Source organism: Passer montanus, unplaced genomic scaffold (genome assembly GCF_014805655.1).
Source record: "Passer montanus isolate IOZ18808 unplaced genomic scaffold, ASM1480565v1 scaffold280, whole genome shotgun sequence".
Classification (NCBI taxonomy): domain Eukaryota; kingdom Metazoa; phylum Chordata; class Aves; order Passeriformes; family Passeridae; genus Passer; species Passer montanus.
In genome coordinates, this window is record NW_024367484.1 from 49,711 (window position 1) to 73,797 (window position 24,087).

The 24,087-nt window shown below is 54.7% G+C and overlaps 1 protein-coding gene across 2 annotated transcripts in view; it reads left to right on the plus strand.

Moving 5' to 3' along the window:
• Window positions 1–3,559: 3,559 nt before the first annotated feature.
• LOC120504117 (cell adhesion molecule 3-like) overlaps window positions 3,560–24,087 on the plus strand; it is a 31,199-nt gene continuing 10,671 nt past the window's right edge. The window contains exons 1-8 of one of the 2 annotated variants that reach the window (XM_039713299.1): window positions 3,569–3,758; window positions 14,933–15,073; window positions 16,474–16,626; window positions 17,645–17,782; window positions 18,903–19,073; window positions 19,653–19,743; window positions 21,078–21,247; window positions 23,886–24,011. In XM_039713299.1, coding sequence (XP_039569233.1) covers window positions 3,683–3,758; window positions 14,933–15,073; window positions 16,474–16,626; window positions 17,645–17,782; window positions 18,903–19,073; window positions 19,653–19,743; window positions 21,078–21,247; window positions 23,886–24,011 — 1,066 coding nt within the window. In that variant the 5' untranslated portion in view covers window positions 3,569–3,682. Of the gene's footprint in view, window positions 3,759–14,932; window positions 15,074–16,473; window positions 16,627–17,644; window positions 17,783–18,902; window positions 19,074–19,652; window positions 19,744–21,077; window positions 21,248–23,885; window positions 24,012–24,087 lie in introns of both variants that reach the window. The other variant, XM_039713301.1, reaches the window with a different exon arrangement.

Below are 24,087 nucleotides of genomic sequence, written 5' to 3' on the forward strand. Positions count from 1 at the left end.
GGCTCCTCCTGGCTCGGTTTTGGGCGGAATTTGGGAATTTGGAGCCGCTGGATGCTGCCGAAGAGCAGCCCCTGCTCAGCTCAGCGTGGAGCAGGGAATCCAGGACTGAGGAGTGCCACCAGACAGGAGCAAACACTCCAACCCAGCGTGGGGCTAATGAAGGGCTTTTTTTGAAGAGCAAAATCAGCCAAGGTATAAAAACAAACAGGGCTGAGCGTGTCAGAGAGGCTGCAGGAACACACGAGGAGTGACAGAGGTTAAAGGAAGTGATTCTGGGCACCGAGGATCTCACAGGGATGCTGGAAGCATCTCCCACGGCTTCCCTGGAGATTTCTGTGCCTTTGCAGAGCCTCCAGGGAGATGCCATCCCTGCCTGGGGTGGCAGCAAACGTGGTTTTTAAAAGGGAAATGTGTTATGGAGTCTCTTTGGTGATTTGGAAGGATTTATTGCATTTTCCAGCCTCAGTCCCAGAGACAGCAGGCACTGGAGGGACTGCAAAGGGAAGGCAGGAGCTTCTGGCCTGATCCTAAAAGTCAGGAGATGGGTGGCAAGCCAACAGATCATTAAATTCAGATGCTCAGAGAGGAAATTCTCGGGAGCTGTGAGGAAAGAACAGTCAAACAGATCAGATTTTTGAGATCTGGGGGAGCAGAGCGGGAAGATCACACCTGGCATTGCCCAGGCACTTGGGGAAGTGTTTTAGCTCCACATTCCAGCCGGGCCTGGGTGGAAAATGAACCTCGGGGTGGTTAATCCTCCCCCTGAGGGGCTGGCGTGGTGCCACAGGAGCTCCTGGCAGCAGGAGGCCACTGAGACCTGCTGGCTCTGCCCAGGTGTGCCACCCACACCTGGCACAGCCCTCCCACCTCGCCGAGGGGTGCGAGGAGGTGACAAAGACAGCGAGGAGGTGACAAAGCTCTGACTCCTGTGACAGAACCAGAGGCACTGAGAGCAGCTCGCGACACGGGAGCTGAGGAGCTCCGTCCCCCCCGGCTCCGTTACCGGGGGCTCCGGGACGCCTCGGCAGAGCTGCTGCGTGCCACCGGCTCCCCCGGCTCCTTAGCAGATGCTCCGGGGCTGAATCACAGCGATTTGTTGTGGCGAGCGTCGCCTCGGCACCCGCTGCACGCTGAACTCCTCCTCTCCCTCCTCTTCCTCCCTCCTCTTCCTCCTCTGCCCTGCCCGAGTGATGGGGAGTGGGCGCTGCACCCACGCGGGTCGGGGAAAGCAGGAGGAAGGGAAAGGGTTAAACAGGCGTGCTTGGAGCCCCCGGGGTGTGACAGCGACAGGGGGCAGCCTGGCCCGGGGGGGCTCCGAGCTCTGGCACAGCCCGCGGGGAGCACGGAGTCCAGGAGTGCTGGGGGATGCCCCCAAAAAAAACCCAGGAGAGCCAGCGCCCCCCAAAACCCCTCTTTTCCAGATAAAACAGCCCCCCAGTGCTGAGTGAGGGGCCAGGAGCCACCCACACCCCCCCAGAGCTCGCCCCCATCCCACGGGAGCCTCTCCCTGCTCCAGGAGCCGAGCTCGGGTTCCCTCTGCTGCTCCCACATCCCGGGGCTTCCCGAGCCCTTCTCCAAGAGAACAAGGAGAGAAAACCTGGGAAAAGCCTCCCGTGGCCTCAACTGACCCCAAATCTGCCCTCAAATGTGCAATTTTAGTCACCTCCAGGGCCACGTCCGGGAGGACAGAGGCACCGCGGGATGGGCAGGGAGAGGCACCGAGCTGCTCCTGCCCACCGCGGGCGCTTCCAGAGCCCTTCTCCGACCGGACAAGGAGCGAAAACCTGGGAAAAGCCTCCCGTGGCCTCTAATTTGCCCCCAGATGTGCAATTTTAATCACCTCCAGGGCCACGTCCGGGAGGACGGACAGAGGGAGAGCGGGATGGGCAGGGAGCGGCACCGAGCTGCTCCTGCCTCACATGGGGATCCCTTCTCCAACCGGACAAGGAGCGAAAACCTGGGAAAAGCCTCCTGACCCTCAATCTGCCCCCAAATTTGCAATTTGAGTCACCTCCAGGGCCACGCCGGGATGAGGGAGGGAGCGCGGGATGGGCAGGGAGCGGCACCGAGCTGCTCCTGCCCACCATGGGGATCCCTTCTCCAACCGGACAAGGAGCGAAAACCTGGGAAAAGCCTCCTGACACCACATTTACCCTCAAATTTGCAATTTTAGACACTTGCAGGGCCACGTCCGGACACCGGGAGGGAGCCGGAGGCAGCGCGGGGAGGGGCAGGGACCGGCACCGAGCTGTTCGTGCCTCCCACGGGCGCTTCCCACGGGGATTGTGACTAACGGAGCCATCCCTGGCACAGCTCCGGTGCAGGAGCCTCGGAGCGGCTCCTCAGAGGAGCCCCTGAGGGGTTGGTGCCTGTGGGAAATGGATTTGGAGAGAGTTTTTAGGTTCAGTGGAATAAGAGTTTTTAAAATCTCATCTCTGGGTCAGAAAAGGGTTTTGTCCCACAGTGCTGACCTGGGGAAGGGCTGCACAGGAACGCTCCCAAAAAGGGTTAAAAACGAGCTGGGGGTGTTTCCACAGAGCCCAGAAACCCTCCAGAGCTGGAAATGCCTGGGCTGAGAGCAGAGCTGGGCGATCAGATGATGGGTGAGACACGGTCGGGTGAGGGCGGATAAAGGAGCTGCCAGGGAGATGCCAGGGGACAGCCAGGAATGGGCACCGACCTTTAGGGGCTGGCACGGAGCGGGCTCCACCCCAAATGTGCCAAAATGTGGGGCTGCGGGACAAGGGACAGGGCTGGGCCACACAGGTGACAGCCCAGCACGGGTGACACCCCAGAACTGGGGACACCCCAGTGAGAGTGTCACCCCAGCATGGGTGACACCCCAGTGAGAGTGACACCCCAGCAAGGGTGACATCCTAACATAGGTGACATCCCAGTGAGAGTGACATCCCAGCACATGTGACACCCCAGCACGGGTGACAGCCCAGTGAGAGTGTCACCCCAGCATGGGTGACATCCCAGTGAGAGTGACACCCCAGTGAGAGTGACACCCCAGCATGGGTGACATCCCAGTGAGAGTGACACCCCAGCACATGTGACACCCCAGCACGGGTGACACCCCAGCACGGGTGACATCCTAATATGGGTGACATTCCAGAACAGATGACACCCCAGTGAGAGTGACACCCCAACACAGGTGACATCCCAGCATCTCTGCTCCAGCCCCTCTCCCTGCCAAGGCGACCGTGCTCCATCCACCCAGCCGGGTGACAGCGACACGGCCCATCGCGGGGACACCGCCAGCCGAGAGCTGGGACCGGTCCCGTTTCCTCCGCCACACCGGCGACACCCCCTTCGGTGGCGGGGATTCTCTCTGGGGAGGACGACACCCTGAGCCATCGGGGGCGGGATGGGGCTCACGGTGGCCTCGGGGCTCTGGGGCTCTCGGGGTGTCCCGGTCCCGGTCCCGGTGTCCCTGTCCCTGTCCCGGGGTCCCGGTCCCGGTCCCGCCGCCGCCCCGCGCGCACCTGCCTCCCGCGGGGACCCGCGCATGCGGCGCGCACCACCGCGCCTCAGCCCGCGGGGGGGGCCTATTTAACCGCCGCCGCTGCCGCACCGCCGGCTCCAGAGCTGAGGGAGCAGCGGAGAGAGCAGCGCCCGCCGCCCGCGCTGCGGCTCGGTCGCGCCGGCCCCGCGGGCTCCCGCCGCTGCCACCTCCACCATGCAGCCGCCAGCCCTCGGCATCCTCCTGCTCATCGCCTGCTTCGGCAGCGCCCGGGGAAACCTCTCCCGCGACGGTGAGTGGCGGCACGGCGAGCGGGCGATGCTCCCTCCTCATCCCCGCCCCTCATGGCGGGGGATGCGGGGAAGCGAGCGACAGGTGCGGGAGCGGCGGCGGCGGCGGCGCCGTTATGTGGGTCAGGCAGGTTCCGCCCGCCCCGCCCGGNNNNAGAACCGAGGAAGCAGTGACCCCCGGGCGGCCGGCGGGGCTCAAGGTCACGGCGGCGCCGGTGCTGCCCGTCGTGTCCCCTCATGGCCGCGGCGGAAGGTTCCAGACAGGCCCCGGCGGGCGGCGGCGGCGGCGCTCGGCCCCTCCCGGCGCTGCCCGCGGAGAGGCGGGGGGGCGCATGGAGAGTCCCCGGTGCGGCGGAGCCGCCCCGCCGCGAGGGTGCCGGGGCTCGGCGGTGGCACACGGAGGGGCGGATGGAGCTCCCGGGGGAGCGGCGGGGACACCCGCGCCGCGGCTGGGGCGGCTCCCCGGTGTCTCCGGTGGGAGCCGCCTCCCCGGGCTGGGCGGGGGGCTCGGCAGCGGCGGCCGCTCCCCGTCCCGCCGGGATGAGCGGGGCTGGCCGGACAAAGCGGGGTCCACCGGCGGCGATAGTCGCGACAGGCACGGAGCGGGTGTGATTTCTGCCGGGGCTCGCCGGTGGCAGCGCCGCGTCCCCCGCCGCTGCGGGTCCCTGCGGGGTGGCCCCGGCGGCTCGGACCCACCATCCCTGTCTGGCTGCTGGCGGCTCCGTTTGCCGTGTCGGGAGTCGTCTGTCGTGACAGGAGCGATGCTGCTCGGTGTGTTTGGGTGGGGGGCTGGGCTGGACCCGCCGTGTTGTGGTCTGGGGGTGCTGGCGGTGGGTCCTGTCTCCATCCACATCCCTGCGGTCCATCAGGAGCAGGGAGGGGGTTCTGGAGGGTCCCGAGGGCTGTGCGGGTGGGAGGTGACACGGTGGGGACAAGGGCTGAGCCCACAGCCCCCACGGCTCCCCCGCACCCATCTCTGTTGCTGTCACAGCCTCTGGGGGCTGGTGGCTGCGTTCCCATCCACGAATCCCGGGATTTGTTCTGGTTTTGGCCACGGTCCTCCCACGGGCACCCGAAAGAGTCACTTGGGTGTGGGTGATGCTCAGCCCCGGGGTGTGGGGACATCCTGGCAGCCCCAGAGTGGGGATGCTCAGCCTGTGGGGCTGGGGATGGCTGAGCATCCCGGGAGGGGGAGGTGGCTGTGACCGGGAGCTGTCCTGGGACAGGACACAGCCTGGATGGTGACACTGCAAGATTTCCTCCTGGGCTGGCCTCTGCTGTGGCCCAGCCCTGGCCACCACAGCCAGGGTCCTTCACAGCTGGACAAACAGACCCCCCCAAAAAAATCCTTTAGGAGCAGATGAGATGGGAGATGCTTGGAAAGAAGTTGTTATGTTTTCATGGTGGGTGCCTCATCCTGGAGCCCCCTGCGCCATCCCAGCGTGACATCCCCTCCTTGGCACCCGTCCTGGGGAGGGATAGAGGCTCCTCCTCAGAGAATATTCCTCCAGGGCTGTGGATGGCTCTGCTACAACCATGGCAGGGTGTGGAGGAGCCCCTGGAAGCCACCCAGGCCCTGCTCCTGCACAAGAGGGCCCTGTCTGAGCTCTTGGCTGCTGTTGTGCTGCTGTCGGCACATTCGGGTGTGTTTGGGCTGGTGCGTGGTTGTCCTTGTGTGAGGATCATTCTCTCTCTGCAGGGTTATTCCACTCAGGAGTTGTGTAACCCTTTTGTTTGGACAATGCCCTGGGAGGCCACCACGAGGCCAAAACCAGATGACTTTGGGGCTGTTTTTTTCCCTGGGGCACTGGAGGACATGGAGAGGTTTGCAGAGAAACAGGTTCAGGGCTCTGTCCCTGTCCTGCAGGTGGCTTCATCTCTCTGGAGCTGCTGGAGCTCTCTGCTTGGCCAGGCCGCCAGGGAAGCTCTCTGTGGCCTGGGGAGGTGCCCTGCAGCCCCCCAGCCTGCCCTGCCCGTGTGGGATGGGGTCCCACGGGGCTTTTGCCATCCCCAGCCACCGGGCAGGTGACACCTGCAGGTCCAAACCCTTTTGTTTAGACAGTGCCCTGGGAGGCCTCCACGAGCCAAAACCAGATGACTTTGGGGCTGTTTTTATCCCTGGGACACTGGAGGACATGGGGAGGTGTCCTCAGCCTGTGAGGTGAGGGCTTTGCAGAGGAGGCACTGTCCCTGTCCTGCAGGATGGCTTTGTCACTCTGGAGGTCTCAGCTTGGCCAGGCCACCCAGAGAAGGTCTCTGTGGGTTCCCACGGGGCTTTTGCCATCCCCAGCCACTGAGCAGGTGACATCTGCAGGTCTTTCTGGAACTGGGAGAGCCTGGGGCACGGTGGGGTGGTGGGAGCCCAGCGTTGCCTGGAGCAGCACAATTCTTTGCTTGCTGCTTTCCAGGGTGCTTTTCCCCAAGGAATGTGAGGAGAGCCCCGTTCCCAGTGCCATTAGGGCTCGCCATATGCTCCCAGTGCCTGTGCCAGCAGCAGCCCTTGGCTCCAGAACCGAGGAAGCAGTGACAGCCCTGGTGAGGCATGAAAGGGAGGGAGGGAGGGCGACCTCTCTGCATCACTCACTACCTGCTTGGCCTGATTTTGGATGACTTGGATCAGCTGCCTGGGGAAAAGGAGCTGTTCCAGGGCTGGGATCAGCACTCAGCCCGAGGGGAGGGAGCAGAGCATCCCTGTGCAGGCTGGAGAGCACGGAATCCACCACTCAGCTGTCTGGCACAACGCGTTAGGCTCAACAGGCAAGGCTGGATTGATTTGAGGACAAAGCCTGGGATCAGGCTCTGCAGAGGTGCCCAGACGGTGAGGGATGTGCTGGCACCACTGTCAGGACAGGAATTCTGCCTCTGGCCTGACAATGCCATGGGGTTTGGCATGGCCAAACCTCTGTCTGTGCTGTTTGCTGGGAGCGTGGTGGGAGGAGAAATCCCAAAGGAATGGGGCGATGCTGCTGGAACCCAAGCTGAGCATCCCGAGGCGTGGCTACCCATCCTCCTCTGGAGGGAAAAGCGCCCTGTCTGCCCAGGATTCCCAGCCTGGGAGGTCTCCAGCCTGCAAGATGCTGCCTCTCCTCCCTGTGCCTGACGTTCTCGCCTCTCCAGGGGTGTTGGAGCTGCCGGAGGAACTGGAGGCGGCTGCATCTGGGGAGTCACCCCGGCACTGGCAGATGGAGGGAGCTGCAGCAGAGCTGTTCCTGTTTGTTTTCCCTGCCTTGGTTCCTAACCTCGTTTCGTGCCAATCCAGGGTGTCTCGTGCCCATCCGGGTCCCTGCAGGAGAGGAGCAGTGGGAGGGAGGGAGCTGGGCAGGTTCTGGATGCGTGTCCGAGGTGGTTTTGGTGGCGGTGCCAGCTGGGAGCTTGGTGGGCTCTGCTTGTGGTGTTGAGCTTGTTCTGCTGTGCCAATGGCTGGCCTGGCACCCCCTGCCCAGCCTGGTCTCCACCTGAGCTGCTTTTCCAGCCCTGCTGATGCCTTGGACCTGCACCGTGCTGGTTCTGCACAGATTGAGTGGAGTCCTCGTTGCTTTGGCTCCTCAGTGGGCCCTGGAAGGTGCTGCCAGCTCTGTGACACCCCCACAGTCAGATGGATCTGCTCCTCCTCCTCCTCCCAGTTACTGGGTCAGCTCAGCTTGAACCATCTGGTCCAGTTCTGGCCCCTCTGCTCTCGGCTGGGAGAGCAGACCAGCAGAGCCTTCATCGGGTGGTGATGGAGGGGTGGGACTGACCTTTGTGGTGCCCCAGCTCCTCCACCCACCTGTGAGAGGCTGAGATTCTCCATGCCCCTCCCGGAGAGCTCCTCTTCCCCCCGGGGCTGTCCCTGGGGGAGGATGAGGAGCCGAGGCAGGAACTCTCCGTGCTTTATTTGAGCACCACCAAGCCAGACAACCCAAAGGCAGCCGGTGCTGGCGGAGGGAGGCGGGGAAGCCTCGGTTGTGAGGAAGAACGGGCAGCAATGTGTTTCAGAATGTTTTTAACCATTTCACTCACCCGCCCGCTCACGCTCCGAGGCTGCGAGGAGGAGCCTGACAGGAATGTGTTTAACCATTCCGCTCACCCGCCCGGTCACGCTCCGCCTGCGCCGGGATGCGGCCGAGGGCGCAGGGACCGCGGGCCGGTGGTGGCTGCTGCGGCTCCCCCGGAGCCTCTCTGGACGTGCTGGAGGGTGGCAGGGCTGGCAGGAGCAGCATTTCCCGGGAATTTGGCTTGGGAACAGCAGGGCTGTGTCCCTGCAGCATCCCGGGAGCTGCCCTGGCCTCGGGTGATGCTCCAGGCGGTGCTTGAGCTGCAGATGCTTTTCCTCAGCCTCCAACACCTCAAACGGTGTTTGTTGGCAAGCTCAGCTTTTCCAGACTGTTGCTTTCAGGCTGGGATTTCCAGGGAAATGATTTCTGACACTGCTGGGCTGAGTGGCCACTGGCAGGGAGAGCAGCAGGTCCCTGGGCTGGGTGCTGCTCAGAAGACAGGACTTGCTGGGACCCCCCAAACCCTGGGCAGATGTTCCCAGAGCTTTGGGGTGTCTGCACTGGTGGCCAGAGCTGCAGCTCCTCATTCTCCTTCCTGCTGCCACCAGGATCCTGCTCTGCTGCTTCTGCTCTGAAGCTACAAGGAGATGGATCCAGGAGAGCCCCCGAGGTTCTCCAGCCTCTGAGCTTCCCTGAATACCTCATGGCACTCCTGGAGGTTCCATTTTGCCTTTCCAAGTTTGAATTCTGGCTTTTTAAAAATCTCCCTGTGGTTCTGGGCACTCCAAAAGGGACAGAATGTTCTGTAGCAGCAGCAGAAATGACCTGCTGGGCCACAGCTGGTGTGGAGCACATTCCTGGCCATCCTTTGGGGTGTCTGCACTGGTGGCCAGAGCTGGACCCTCACACACCCTGGGGAGATGTTCCAGAGCTTTGGGGTGTCTGCACTGGTGGCCAGAGCTGGACCCTCACACACCCTGGGGAGATGTTCCAGAGCTTTGGGGTGTCTGCACTGGTGGCCAGAGCTGCAGCTCCTCATTCTCCCTCCTGCTGCCACCAGGATCTTGGTCTGAAGCCACGAAGAGATGGATCTAGGAGGTGCTCCAGCCTCAGCTGCTGCTGCTCTGAGCTTCCCTGAACACTTGCACCCTCCTGGATGTTCCATTTTGCCTTTCCAAGTCTCACCAACTTTGAATTCTGGGTTTTGTTTTGTTTTGGTTTTTTTTGGGATTTTTTTGGTTGGTTTTTTTTTTTTTTTTTTGGTCTCCCTGTGGTTCCGGGTACTCCGAAAGGGACAGAACACTCTGCAGCAGCAGAGGTGACCTGCTGGGCCACAGCTGGTGTGGAGCACATCCCTGGCCATCCTTTGGGATGTGAGGAGTCTCCAGAACCTCCTGGAATGGCTGGATTTGTGTTAGGGCAGGTTTAAGTTGGATATCAGGAAAATCTTTCCCCAGAGGGTGGTGGAGCACTGAGCAGGCTCCTCAGGGAATTACCACATTCCCAAGGAGCTCCAGGAGAGTTTGGACAACGTTCCCAGGCACAGGCTGGGATTGTTGGGGTGTCTGTGGATCCCTGGGGGTTCTTTGCCACTCTGGCCTTTCCATGCTTCTATTTCTGGCAGGTCAGGAGGAGGTGTTGGCTGTGCTGTCTCCCAGGAGAGGAGCAGAGCTGCCAGGGCTTCCCCACCCCTCAGTTCTGTTATTAAAATAAAGAAATTATTTAAAATATTAGGGTATTAGAATTATTAAAAATAAAGAATTTATTAAAAATATTATGATATTAAAATATAATATAGTATATAATTAATAGAATATAAAATATAAGGATATTGAACCAAATCTCCTCTTGCACAACCCCGTGTGGTTGATCCTCAGGCACTGGGGGGTGACAATTGCTCAGGACACTGGCATTGAGGTGGCTTTAGGGCCACCAAACCTGGTGCCAGGGCATCCAACTGGGCTGAGACACCTCGGTGGGCAGGGAGATCCTTAAAACAGAACTGTCAAAGCGCCGAGCTCGTTCCCTTGGCAACAGTCATGTTGGAGATTGGCCTTAGGGTAGGAGCTAAAAAACCACTCAAAAATAGGAGTTCTCAGCTCTTGGCTGTCACACTGGGGGAGGGTGCTGGCACAGGGGTCACCCTGCCCTGTGCCCTGAGGTTTTGTGGGAATTCTCTCCTTTTGGGGTCACTCAGGGAGCTGTGATTGCAGGAAATGCTGTCAGGGTGTTTGGAGGACTTGTGATGACACAGAACTGGGAGTTTCCCTCTGCTCTGTCCCCTCTCAGCACTCAGGGTGTGAGTGCTGGCACAGGGGTCACCCTGCCCTGTGCCCTGAGGTTTTGTGGGATTTCTCTCAGGGAGCTGTGACACCAGGAAATGCTGGCAGGGTGTTTGGGGGATTTGTGGGGACACGGAACTGGGGGTTTCCCTCTGCTCTGCCCCCTCTCAGCTGGCACAGGGGTCACCCTGCCCTGTGCCCTGAGGGTTTGTGGGATTTCTCTCAGGGAGCTGTGACACCAGGAAATGCTGGCAGGGGGTTTGGGGGATTTGTGGGGACACGGAACTGGGGGTTTCCCTCTGCTCTGCCCCCTCTCAGCTGGCACAGGGGTCACCCTGCCCTGTGCCCTGAGGTTTTGGGGGATTTCTCTCCTTTTGGGGGAATTCTCTCCTTTTGGGACCCCTCAGGATGCTGTGACACCAGGAAATGCTGTCAGGGTGTTTGGGGGTTTCATGTGTGTGAAGCCCCTGGAGTCAGGGAATGCTCATCTACAGGGAAATCCTCTGGAATTTGGGGTGAGGATATGTCATGTGGGAAGCATCCTCTTGCTGTGCCCCTTCTCAGAAATGCTTATTTTCAGGGGAATCCTCTGGAATTTGGGGTTTGGGGGTTTCATGTGGGAAGGAGTGAAGCCCCTGGGGTCACAAGGAGTGGGATCCCTTCCTGCTGGAACATCAGGATCCCCCATGAACCTCTGGATCTCAGCTCCCAGCACCCCTGTCCGTGGCAGAGCTGGGCTGGGAGCACACCCAGGACTGTTTTTCCCACTTTTAGGGAATATTTTCATTCCTGTGACAGTCCCTGGCACCCTGGCATCAAACCCTTCACCCTGTGGGAGGGAGGGAGTGGCTGTGGGGGCTGGAGGTGCAAAGGTGGAAGCTGCCAGAAGGAACTTGAGGCACCAGTGGAGTTTCTGGATGGATTTATCCCTGTGAGGAGAACAGGAGCACCCTGAATCCTGCAGCTCCTGTACCCAGAGCCAGGTGACACCACACAGGGATGTCCTAAATGCTGAGAATTTCAACTTTCTGACCCCAAAGAGAACACTCCATTTTACCTAACCCTACGTGGAGCCCTCTCCTGGATCAGCCTGGATCCTTCCCACCTTCACCTTTGGCTCTGAGCATCTTCTCCCTGCATGGATCTGCATTTTGGGGACAGCCTGGATGGATCCCAAGGGACATCTGGACACCACTGGATTGGGGAAAGAACCAGCCCTGGAGTTGCAGGAGCAGATGCACCCAAACAGGAGCAGGTTTCCTTCTCCTGGGAAATCTGGAGCTTCTCAGCTGCCTGGAATTTGTGCTCTGGATATTCCAGACTGTGGATTCACACCCTGCAAAAATCAGCCTGCAAAGGGATGTGCACAGCAGATGTCTGAGGTTTGCTGATCTGTGAGTTCAAAATTCCCACCCTGCCAGGGCTGATTCCTGCAAGGATCCACAGGAATTCAAAATTCCCACCCTGCCGGGGCTGATTCCTGCAAGGATCCACAGGAATTCAAAATTCCACCCTGCCAGGGCTGATTCCTGCAAGGATCCACAGGAATTCAAAATTCCCACCCTGCCAGGGCTGATTCCTGCAAGGATCCACGCAGGAAAAGTGAGGATGGAGCTGAGGAGGGAATTCCTGGAACACAAAGTCCTTGGAGAGGAGAAAAAGGAGCCTTGGAAAACATCTGTGCCCAAGGGGATGAATTGGATCTTTGTGATGATGAATGCAGAGTAAATGGGAAAGAAGGAGGGAAAAGAGGAGGGTTTTTTTGGCAAAGGAGGGAAATTCTGGGAAAGAAGGAGGGAAATGAGAAGGGGTTTTTTTTGGGAAAGAAGGAGGGAAATGGGAAATGAGAATGAGTTTTTTGGGAAAGAAGGAGGGAAATGAGAACAGTTTTTTTGGGAAAGAAGGATAGAAATGAGAAGTGTGTTTTGGGAAAGAAGGAGGGGACTTTTGGGAAAGAAAGAGAGAAATAAGAAATGAGTTTTTTTTGAGAATGAAGGCGGGAATTGAGAAACAGTTTTGGGCCATGACTGTGAGCCAGAGGCGTTGGAGGGCTTGCAGCAGTGGGTGGTTTTCCCTGGGGTTATTTCTGCTCCAGAGATGCTTTCCCAGCCTGGAAAAAAGCTGGGATGGGGTGGACATTCCTTGGAGAGGCTCCTGCAGCTCCAGTCTCATCCCCACATCTGCTGGGCTCTTGCCAGGCCTCTCTCCCTGCTTCCTGAGGATGCTCCAGGTGAAATAAAACATTTCATTATTGATCTCCAGCAGGTGAAGCTGCTCCAGGCAGGGCAGCGCCGTGGCTGTGGTGCAGAATTCCTGGGATGCAGAAAATCAATTTTTCCTGGATGGGAGCATCATGGGGCTGGAGGCCAGAGCTGCAGAGCTATGGGGACAGTCACTGCTGGATGGGGACAGTCACTGCTGGATGGGGACAATAATATTTGGATGGGGACACTCATTGTTGGATGGGTATACTCCTGGAAATATTAATAGAAAATATTCAATATATAATATGGAATATATATGAAATATCTATTAAAATATATAAAATACTTTATATTTATATATGTATAGATATATGTAAATTAAAAATATCTATATTTTTCCTGAAAAGAACTCCTCCATGTCCCTGAGCAGGGGCCCTGGGGGTCCCTGCAGCTCCCAGGCCGTGCTGTGGCCGTGGCAGTGGCAGGAGGGGGGCAGGGGACAGTGCCAGCCCTGTCAGGTGGCACAGCCCTGAGCTGGCAGTGCCCCTGGCACAGGCAGGGCGGATGCTCCCGGGGTGGGCAGCACCTGGCACAGCTCGGGGTGCCAGCACTGCCCAGGCTGGCTGCAGAGGGGTGGCACCCAGGGGACAGTCCCTGCTCTGAGACCCCTGGGCTGGGGTCAGGCTGGTGCTGCTGGGCTGGATTGGTTTATTTATTTGGATTTATTAATTATAATCTGTATGTATATATTATAATTATATTATATTTTAATTTAGATTTTATGAAATTATTTTCGTTATGAATATAAATATGTATGTATTTAATATAATAATATATTTATTTTATACATTAATTTATTAAGTTCTTGTTATTTTTATTAATTAATTTATTTTATTTTTATTCTTAAATTAATTTTTATAATTATATTATCTAATTTTTATTTTTATATATTTTATATATATATACATAATATATATCTATTTACTTATATATTTATGTACTTATTTATTCGAGGAGTTTGTGATGGCAGCAAAAGCATAAATTTCTTTTCACCTTGTGTGTGTGGAAAATGAAGAAATTCAGGTGTTTCCATTTGCTGGGCCTGGGGATTGTGCCATGTCCCCCTTGTCCCTGGCACGACAGCTTCCCAAAAATAGCTGTCCTTGGGCTGGGGGGGTTATCTGATCCTGGAGCTGCTCTCCCTGCCCTTGGGCTGCTCCAGGAGGAAGAGGAGGAGGAGCTGAAGGAACACAGCCTGGGGAGGGACAGGAGCATGTCCTTGCCTGTTGTAAAACCCCAAAGTTGGGGAAAAATGGGGCAAAACCCTGAAGTAGGGGAAAAAGGAGGTAAAACCCCAAAGTTGGGGAAAAAGGAGGTAAAACCCTGAAGTAGGGGAAAAATCATTTAAAACTCCAGAGCTGGGGAAAAATGAGGTAAAACCCCAACTTGAGGTAAAGCCCCAGAGTTGGGGATAAAAGGGGTAAAACCCCAACTCAAGGTAAAACTCCAGAGTTGGGCAAAAATGAAATAAAACCCCACAGTTGGAAGAAAAGGAGGAAAAACCCCAGAGTTGGGGGAAAATGAGTTAAAACCCCAACTCGAGGTAAAAACCTCAGAGTTGGGGAAAAATGAGGTAAAACTCCAAAGTTGGGGATAAATTAATAAATTAAATAAAACTTCAGAGCTGGGGAAAAATGAGACAGCACTTGGAGCCATCCCAAGTTGGGGAAAAATGAAATAAAACCCCAGAGTTGGGGAAAAATGAGGTAAAACTCCCAAGCTGGGGAAAAATGAAATAAAACCCCAGAGTTGGGGAAAAAGGAGGTAAAACCCCAACTTGAGGTAAAACCCCAGAGTTGGGGAAAAATGAGGTAAAACTCCAAAGTTGGGGATAAATTAATAAATTAAATAAAACTTCAGAGCTGGGGAAAAATGAGACAGGACTTGGAGCCACCTGGGACAGTGGAAGGTGTCCCTGCCATGGCAAGGGTGGGATAAAAGGGGTAAAACCCCAACTCAAGGTAAAACTCCAGAGTTGGGCAAAAATGAAATAAAACCCCACAGTTGGAAGAAAAGGAGGAAAAACCCCAGAGTTGGGGGAAAATGAGTTAAAACTCCCAAGTTGGGGAAAAATGAAATAAAACCCCAGAGTTGGGGAAAAAGGAGGTAAAACCCCAACTTGAGGTAAAACCCCAGAGTTGGGGAAAAATGAGGTAAAACTCCAAAGTTGGGGATCTGGGGATAAATTAAATAAAACTTCAGAGCTGGGGAAAAATGAGACAGGACTTGGAGCCACCTGGGACAGTGGAAGGTGTCCCTGCCATGGCAAGGGTGGCACTGGTGACCTTTAGGTCCCTCCAACCCAAACCATACTGGGATTAAAACCATTCCCAGTGTCCTTTCATCCCCAGTTCCATCCCCACTGGCCAAATCAGGGATGCTCTGCCGGGATCTGCTCGTGGCAGGATCCTCCAGCAGCTCTGGGGCTGTGCTCCTGTCCCTGGGAGCTGCCTTGGGGACAGCAGTGTCCCCTGTCCCCATGGGTGCTGCAGGTGGGGTGGCAGGACCCATCTCAGCTCAGAAATGGCAAAACCCCCCCTGGTTTTTGGGACCATCCCTGCAGAGGGACAGGGACAGCACAGAGCTGTGCTCAGGTGGCTTTTGGGGACACTGCTGGAGGGAGGTGACCCCGTTAATTGTCCTTTTCCCTGTGCAGAGAGCCAGCCCACGACGTCAGACGAGACCGTGGTGGCCGGGGGCACGGTGGTGCTCAAGTGCCAGGTGGAGGATCCCGATGATTCCTCACTGCAGTGGTCCAACCCTGCCCAGCAGACCCTGTACTTCGGGGAGAAACGAGGTAAAATCCTACAGCTGGGGAAAAAAAAGGTAAAATCACAACTCCAGGTAAAACCCCAAAGCTGGGAAAAATGAGGTACAATCCCACAGTGGGGAAAAATATGGTAAAACCCTAACTGGAGGTAAAACCCCACAGTTGGGGAAAAATGGGGTAAAACCCCAACTGGAGGTAAAACCCCAAAGCTGGGAAAAATTAGGTAAAACCCCACAGTTGGGGAAAAACGGGGTAAAACCCCAACTTGATGTAAAACACCAGAATTGGGGGAAAAGGAGGTAAAACCCCACAGCTGGGTAAAAATGAGGTAAAATCCCACAGCTGGGAAAAATGAGGTAATACCCCAACTGGAGATAAAACCCCATAGCTGGGAAAAATGAGGTACAATCCCAAAGTTGGGGAGAAATGAGGTAAAATAGCAGAACTGGGGAAAAATGAGTTAAGATCCCAACTCCAGGTAAAACCCCAAAGCTGGGAAAAATTAGGTACAATCCCACAGTGGGGAAAAATATGGTAAAACCCCAACTGGAGGTAAAACCGCAGAGCTGGGAAAAAATGAGACAAAACCCCAACTCCAGGTAAAACCCCAAAGCTGGGAGAAACAAGGTAAAGCCCCACAGCTGGGGAAAAATGGGATAAAACCCCAACTTGATGTAAAACCCCAGAGTTGGGGAAAAATGAGGTAAAACCCCACAGCTGGGTAAAAATGAGGTAAAATCCCACAGCTGGGAAAAATGAGGTAATACCTCAACTGGAGATAAAACCCTGTAGCTGGGAAAAATGAGGTACAATACCAGAGCTGGGGAAAAATGAGATAAAACCCCACCGCTGGGGAAAAATGAGGTAAAACCCCACAGTTGGGGAAAATGAGGTAAAATCCCACCATGGGGAAAAATTGGTAACACCCAAACTGGAGGTAAAACTCCAAAGTTGGGGAAAATGAAATAAGACCTCACAGCTGGGGGAAAAATGAGGTAAAATCCCAACTCTGGGTAAAACCCCACAGTGGGGATAAATGGGGTAAAACCCTAACTAGAGGTAGAACCCCACAGTTGGGGGAAATGAGGTAAAACCCCAAAGTTGGGGAAAAAATCTAGGTAAAAACCCAGAGCTGGGAAAAATGAAGTAAAACCCCAACTCCAGGTAAAACCCCAGAGCTGGGGTGATGACACTGAGCTGGGGCACTGAGCTGGGATGGTGGCACTGAGCTGGGGCAGTGCCTGGGATGGTGGCACTGAGCTGGGGTGGTGACACTGAGCTGGGGCACTGAGCTGGGGTGGTGGCACTGAGCTGGGGCAGTGCCTGGGATGGTGGCACTGAGCTGGGGTGGTGACACTGAGCTGGGGCAGTGCCTGGGATGCTGGCACCTCACTGGGGTGGTGGCACATTGTCCCTTTTGTCCCCAGCCCTGCGGGATAACAGGATCCAGCTGGAGAGGTCCACCCCCAACGAGCTGACCATCAGCATCAGCGACGTGGTGCTGGCCGACGAGGGCGAGTACACCTGCTCCATCTTCACCATGCCCGTGAGGACAGCCAAGGCCCTGGTCACCGTGCTGGGTAGGACACGGGGACAGCCCTAAATGTGCCACCCTTGATGAAGGATTGCCCTCTGTGCCTGAAATCCAGGCTGTGACACCCTTGCCAAAAGATTGCCCACCAGACGTAAAATCCAGGCTGTGCCACCCTTGTTAAAAGATTCTCCACTGTGCCTAAAGTCCAGGCTGTGCCACCCTGGCTAAGAAGTTTCTCAGTGTCAGGTGCAGGTTTTGGAGTTCCAAGAGCAGGATTTGGGATACCAGGTGCAGGTTTTTGTGCCACCCTTGCTAAAAGATTCTCCACTGCCCCTAAAGTCCAGGCTGTGCCACCCTTGCTGGAAGATTCCCCACTGTCCCTAAAGTCCAGGCTGTGCCACCCTAAGAAGTTTCCCAGTGTCAGGTGCAGGTTTTGGAGTTCCAAGAGCAGGATTTGGGATACCAGGTGCAGGTTTTGGAGTACCAGGTGCAGGATTTGGGTTTCCAGTGCAGGATTTGGGCTTCTGGGTGCAGGATTTGGGATGCCAGGTGCAGGATTTGAGGTTCCAGTGGCAGGTTTTGGGGTGCCAGGTGGAGGATTTGGTGTACCAGGTGGAGGATTTGGGATGCCAGGGCAGAATTTGGGATGCCAGGACAGGATTTGGGGTTCCAGGTGCAGGTTTTGGAGTACTAGGTGCAGGATTTGAGGTCCCAAGAGCAGGATTTGGGTGCCGGGGGCAGCTTTTGGAGTACCAGCGCAGGATTTGAGATACCAGGTGTAGGATTTGGGATGCCAAGGGAATGTTTGGGATGTCAGGTGCAGGGTTTGGGATGCCAGGGCAGGATTTGGGATGCCAGGGGAAGGTTTTGGAGTACTAGGGGCAGGATTTGGGATGCCAGGGCAGGTTTTTGAGTGCCAGGGTGGGATTACCCTAAGGAAAGGATTCCCCAACCCCCATCAGCACCTCCCAGCTCCCATCACCTGCGTGCCTGTCACACCTTGCGGTGGCACTGCCAGCTCAGATTTGCTGTTTTATTGTGTCCTCCTCTTCCTCCTCCTCCAGGAATCCCCCAGAAGCCCCAGATCTTCGGGCACGAGCAGCCCATCGATGAGGAGAAGGTGGCGCGGCTCATCTGCCGCTCGTCCGGCAGCAAACCCGCGGCGCAGCTGCGCTGGAGGAAGGGCAACAGGGACATCAAGGGTGGGTGGCACTGGCTGGGTGGGGACACGGGGTGGGGACAGCCTGGGGACACCGCGGGGGGAGCGCACGGTGGCACGGGGGGCTGAGTTCACGTTAATGAATTGTTGGACAGGTGAGTGTTGGAGGTTGGGGGGTTCTAGAGGGGTGTTGGGTTATAGTTGAGGGTAGTCATGAGTTTCTTTGTTAGGAGGTAATATAGAATTATATTATTTGATATGGAATATAAAAATATATTTTAATATGTATAGAATGAGATATATTAAATATATGTCATTATATGTTATGTATAATGTAACATAATATAGTATAATTTTATAACATAGTTATGTATTATATTATGTTATATTGCATTGATTATGTAATTTATAATAATATATATTGATACATAAAATATAGAACTCCTTATATTATATATTAATTATATATTATACATTATATATTATATATTATATATAATGTAATATAATATATAATATAATAATTATATAATATAGTTTTATATTATATTAGGTTATATTACATTGATTATATAATATATAATAATATAGATAATTATATAAAATATATAATATAGAATACATAATGATTCTGTCATATGCAATATAATAATATAAATTACATTAATTCTAATTATTACATTATATTATATTACAGTACATTACGTTATACATATTTTTATATATAATAATATATAATATATAATAATATATAATATATAACCTTTTAAACTAATACAACTTTCTAAACTAATCTATGATTTTTCTGCTTCCTGTCTGTGTATTGTATTTTTATAATTATAATAATGCACTTGTAATACAATTATAATGCAGTTATAATGCAGTATATTATAATACATAATTAATATATTTTATAATACAGTTATAATACAATTATAATGCAGTTATAATTCAGTATATTATAATACATAATTAATAGATAATATATAATAGAATACAGTTTTAATACAGTCATAATTCAATTCTATCACAACTACAATAACATTTTTGCATTTACATCAATCCAAGCTTCTCTTAAGGCTGCAGCTCAAACCCTTCAGTGGGAATTTCCATTTTTCCCATTGCCATAGCTCAGTGTGTGCCATCTGTCCCTGTCCCCACAGACTCAGGCACTGAGGTGGTGGAGGACCCCAACGGCAAGACCTTCACGGTGACCAGCAGGGTGGAGTTCCGTGTCACCAAGGAGGACAACGAGGTCGAGGTCACCTGCACCGTGGACCACGAGTCCCTGCAGAACTCTGAGAGGTCCACCACGCAGAAGCTGCAGGTCCACTGTACGTGGGGGGACGTTTGGGGTGGGCTGGGGGCTCAGGGGACACCACACAGGTGTGCTCAGGGACACGTGGACATCGTGGTCCTGGCACCCTGGGGGCACAGTGACACTTCCCCTGCATGGTGACACTTCCTCTGCATGGTGACATACACAGCCTCAGCTTCCCACCCCTGTCCCCAAATCCTGCTTGTCCCCATCTCCTAGAGGTTTGTCCCTGCTCCGCTTCTCTCATCCTGTCCCCAAGTCCTGATTGTCCCCAAATCCTGCTTGTCCTTCTCCACTTCCCTCATCCTCTCCCCAAATCCTGATTGTCCCCACATCCTTCTTGTCCCCATCTCCCAGGGCTTTGTCCCTGTACCATTTCCCTCATCCTGTCCCCAAATTTGGATTTGGGGTTCCAGGTGCAGGATTTAGGATTCTGGGGGCTCGATTTGGGATCCCAGGTGCAGGATTTGGGGTGCCAGGGCAGGATTTTTGGTACCAGGTACAAGATTTGGGGTTCCAGGGCAGGATTTAGGATTCTGGGGACAGGATTTGGGGTTCCAGGCCCTCACCCCACTGTTCCTCTCCCCTTTTCCAGACAAGCCTACGGCGAAGATCGAGCCGCACCCGCAGTACCCACGGGAGGGGGAGAAGCTGCAGCTGCAATGTGACGGGCAGGGCAACCCCATGTAAGGCCTTCCTCACCTCCCTCCTCCTCCTCAGGGCCTCCCTTCCCTTGCCAGGTCCCACAGTGAGCCCCAGGAGGTGCTGGGTGGGTTTGGGGTGTCCCTGTCCCGGGGGTTCCATGAGAGCTCCCTGTCCTCTCCTGGAGCAGCAGATCCATCCTGGCTCATCCCTAAATTAAACATTTCCCCCTTTGTGTCCTGGGACATCCTCAAGGAGCTGGAACTCAACAGAAAAACCCCAAGATGTCAGTTTATACCCATCCCATTCCTGTAGGATTTTATTACTTCCCCACCCTGAAAAAAGATCCCAGTAACATTAATATAAAAATAAACAGAAAAACAGAAAAACTTTAAACCCGGGGTTTAGTTTATCCCCATCCCATTCCTATAGTATTTTATCTTCCCCACCCTGGGAAACAATCCTAGTGAAATTAATATAAAGCTGAACAGAAAACCCTAAGGAATCAGTTGACCCCATCCTGTTCCTATAGGATTTTGTCTTCCCCACCTTGTGAAAAGATCCCATTAATGTTAAGATAAAGCTAAACAGAAAAACTGAAACCCCAAGATGTCAGTTTATCCCCATCCCATTCCTGTAGGATTTTATCTTCCCCACCCTGTGAAAAATCCTAATGACATTAATATAAAACTAAACAGAAAACCAGAAGAGAAAAACTTAAAATACAACAGAAAAACCCCAAGGAACCAGTTTAGCCCATCCTGTTCCTACAGGATTTTATCTTCCCCCACCCTATAAAAAGATCCCAGTGACATTAATATAAAGCCAAACAGAAAAATTGAAACCCCAAGGTATCAATTTATCCCCATCATATTCCTGTAGGATTTTCTCTTTCCCACCCTACAAAAAGATCCCAGTGACATTAACATAAATCTAAGCAGAAAAACCCCAAGGAATCCGTTATCCCATACTGTTCCTATAGGATTTTGTCTTCCCCACCTTGTGAAAAGATCGTAGTACCATTAATATAAAACTAAACAGAAAAACAGAACAGAAAAACTTAAATACAACAGAAAAACTCCAAGGTATCAGAAGAGAAAAACCCCGAGGTATCAGTTTATCCCCATCCTATTCCTATAGGATTTAGTCTTCCCCACCCTATAAAGAGATCCCAGTAACATTAATATGAAACTAAACAGAAAAACAAACACAACAGAAAACCCCCAGGGTATGAGAACAGAAAACCCCCAAGGTATCAGTTTACCCCATCCCATTCCTGTAGGATTTTATCCTCCCCACCCTATAAAGAGATCCCACTAACACAAAGCTGACCAGAAAAGCAGAGCAATGGAAGCCCCAAGGAACGGTTTGTGCCCAGCCCGCAGGAATTCCTCTGGGAGAAGGAGGGCAGCGACGCTCCCCTGCAGCTCAGCTCCGACAGCGTCCTCATCTTCCCCTTCCTCAACAAGAGTGACAGTGGCACCTACGTGTGCACGGCCACCAGCTCCATGGGCAGCGTGGTGGCCAAGTACAACCTGGACGTCAGCGGTGAGTGTGGCGCTGGGGGCACCCGTGCTGTGTGCCCAGAAAGTGTCACTGTGTCACCTGAGAATGTGTCACTGTGCACTGGGGGCACTGTGTCCTGTGTGCACAAAAGGTGTCACTGTGTCACCTGAGCACTGGGGGCACTGTGTCCTGTGTGCCCAGAAAGTGTCACTGTGTCACCTGAGAATGTGTCACTGTGCACTGGGGGCACTGTGTCCTGTGTGCCCAGAAAGTGTCACTGTGTCACCTGAGAAAGTGTCACTGTGTCACTGTGCACTGGGGGCACTGTGTCCTGTGTGCACAGAAAGTGTCACTGTGTCACCTGTGCACAGGGGGCACTGCATCCTGCATGCCCAAAAAGTGTCACTGTGTCATCGGTGGATGTGTGTACAGGGGGCACTGCATCCTGCATGCCCAAAACGTGTCACCGTGTCATTGTGTCACCTGGGTATGAGTGCACTGCGTCTTGTGTGCCCAAAAAGTGCCACCCTGCCACCTGTGCATAGGGCACTGCACCCTGTGTGCCCAAGAAGTGTCACTGTGTCATTGTGTCACCTGTGGATGAGGGCACTGCATCCTGTGTGGCCAAAAAGTGTCACCGTGTCACCCTGTCACCTCTCCTGCGGTGGGAAGGGGTAGATGCTGCTGCTCCCCATGTGGTGCTGTCCCCTGACTGTGCTCTGCTTGTCCCTGTGTCCCAGTGCCATGTGTCACATGTGGCACAGGTCCTGTGTGTCTGTCCCCATGTCCCCATGCCGTGTATCACACGTGGTTCAGGGTTCTTTGTGTGCCCCCATGTCCCCATGGGTTGGTGGTTCAGGGCTGTGTGTGTCCCCATGTCCCCATGCCATGTCACACATGGTTCAGGGCTATATGTGTCCCCATGGATTGGTGGAACAGGGCTCTGTGTGTCCCCATGTCCCCCTGCCATGTGTCACACGTGGTTCAGGGTTCTTTGTGTGCCCCCATGTCCCCATGGGTTGGTGGTTCAGGGCTGTGTGTGTCCCCATGTCCCCATGCCATGTGTCACACATGATTCAGGGCCGTGTGTGCTGCTGCCAGTGCCCACCTCTGGCTGCCACCCCAGCCCATGCCCACCCCACATGATCCCTTTCCCTGGCATTTTTCCTTGGATTTGGGAAATCCAAAGGTTCCTCTCCTTCTCCTCTCTTCCATCTCTCTCTCCCACTCCCTGCTCCAGCTCTTCCCTTTCCTCCTTCCCTGCACAGCAGTGGCACCCCAGTGGCACTTTGTCCCCTGTGTCCCCTCCCTCAGCCTGCCCAGAACGATCTCCCAAATACCCAACCCTGTGCAGCCACTCCTGTGTCACCCCTTGTGTGTCCCCTGTGTCCCCTGTGTGAGCACCCAGAGCTCTCTGCACCATCCGGGAGCTCACCCCCAGTGCCTCGTGCGGTCCTTGAGAGGTGGCACCTGTTGTCCCTTGCCCACCTGGTGGCACCACCCCTGTCACAGCAGGCACAGAGCTCCATATCCAGGCTTGGTGGAACTCCCACTTTGTCCCTAAAGCCACTCATGTCTCAGGCCCTGGGAGCCACCCCCAGCCTTGTCCACCTTGGTGCCAGCACCCTGTGGTTCCCAAGGATGTGCACAGGTGGCACCTTGTGATGGGTGACACCACAAGGGTCCCTCAGGGTCTGGCAGGACAGGAGATGGCAGAAGATGGTCACAGTGTCCCAGAGGTTGGTGGCAGAAGCAGAGGGACCCGTGAGGGTCACGGATGGACCTGCTGAGGGTCCCCTCAGGGCTCTGTCACCTCAGTGGCCCTTCGTGGCATTGATCCATGTCCTGTGTTTTTGTTGTCCTCCCCAGATCTTCCCCAGCTCCCCACCCCACACGTTCACTCCACCCGGGGCCCTTCCCAGCCCATCTCTCATGCCTCCATGGCCTCAGCTCCATCCTTCACTCCAGCTCCCATCCAAGGTACCGTAAGCTCCTTTTCTGTCTCTTTGACCTGGAGAAGCTCCACAGGAGGACGGTGGCCCTGCCCTGGCCTGGGGACAGCCCTGCCAGGTGGCTCCAGCCCCGTGGTGTGGATTTTGGCATTTTCCAGGAGGAACCCTGAGCAGCAGCTCCCCGAGCTGTCCCTTGTCCTGTGTGTCCTTGTGCCGTGTTGTCCCTCTGTCCTGCTGCCACCCCTGTGTGTCCTCCGCCTTGTCCTTCCCAAATGTGGCTCTGTCCCCACCCTGAGCTGATGTGGCACAGCTGGGAGGAGGGATTCCAGCAGGGAATGGAATGTCCTTCCACTGGATTCCCCACCCAGGACAGGATGTGGCTGACTCGGGACCACCTTTGGGGTCCTGCCATCCTTGGGGGTGCCATCACTTCTCGGGGTGGCCATGCCAGCCTGCATGTCCCCTCCCATCCAAACCTGCTCATCCTCCCTTTTTGGGGCCAAAGCCCCACTGTGGAGGATGGGATTTCCATTTTGCTTTTTGAATTTTTATTTTTATTTTTGTAGAGGATGAGATTTCCCCTTTGCTCCCCCTATTCTCACTGCCAGGATCCACAGCAGGACGGAGCTGCTGGCACAGGATGGAGCTCCTGGTGGGGAGCAGCAGCTCCTGCTGCCCTGCAGGGTCTCAGCTCTTTGTCTCTTTTTTCCCTCCCCCTGCCTGGGCAGATGCCAGCCCGGTGCCCTCGACCTCCAGCACCTACCACGCGATGATCGGCGGGGTGGTGGCTGTCATCGTCTTCCTCCTGCTCAGCCTCCTCATCGTGCTGGGACATTACCTGATCAGGCACAAAGGTACGGCCTGGGGGGCTGCAGGGGGAGCTGGAGGGGCTCTTGGGGCAGCTCCTGGTCCTGCCCCAGGTGTGGGAAT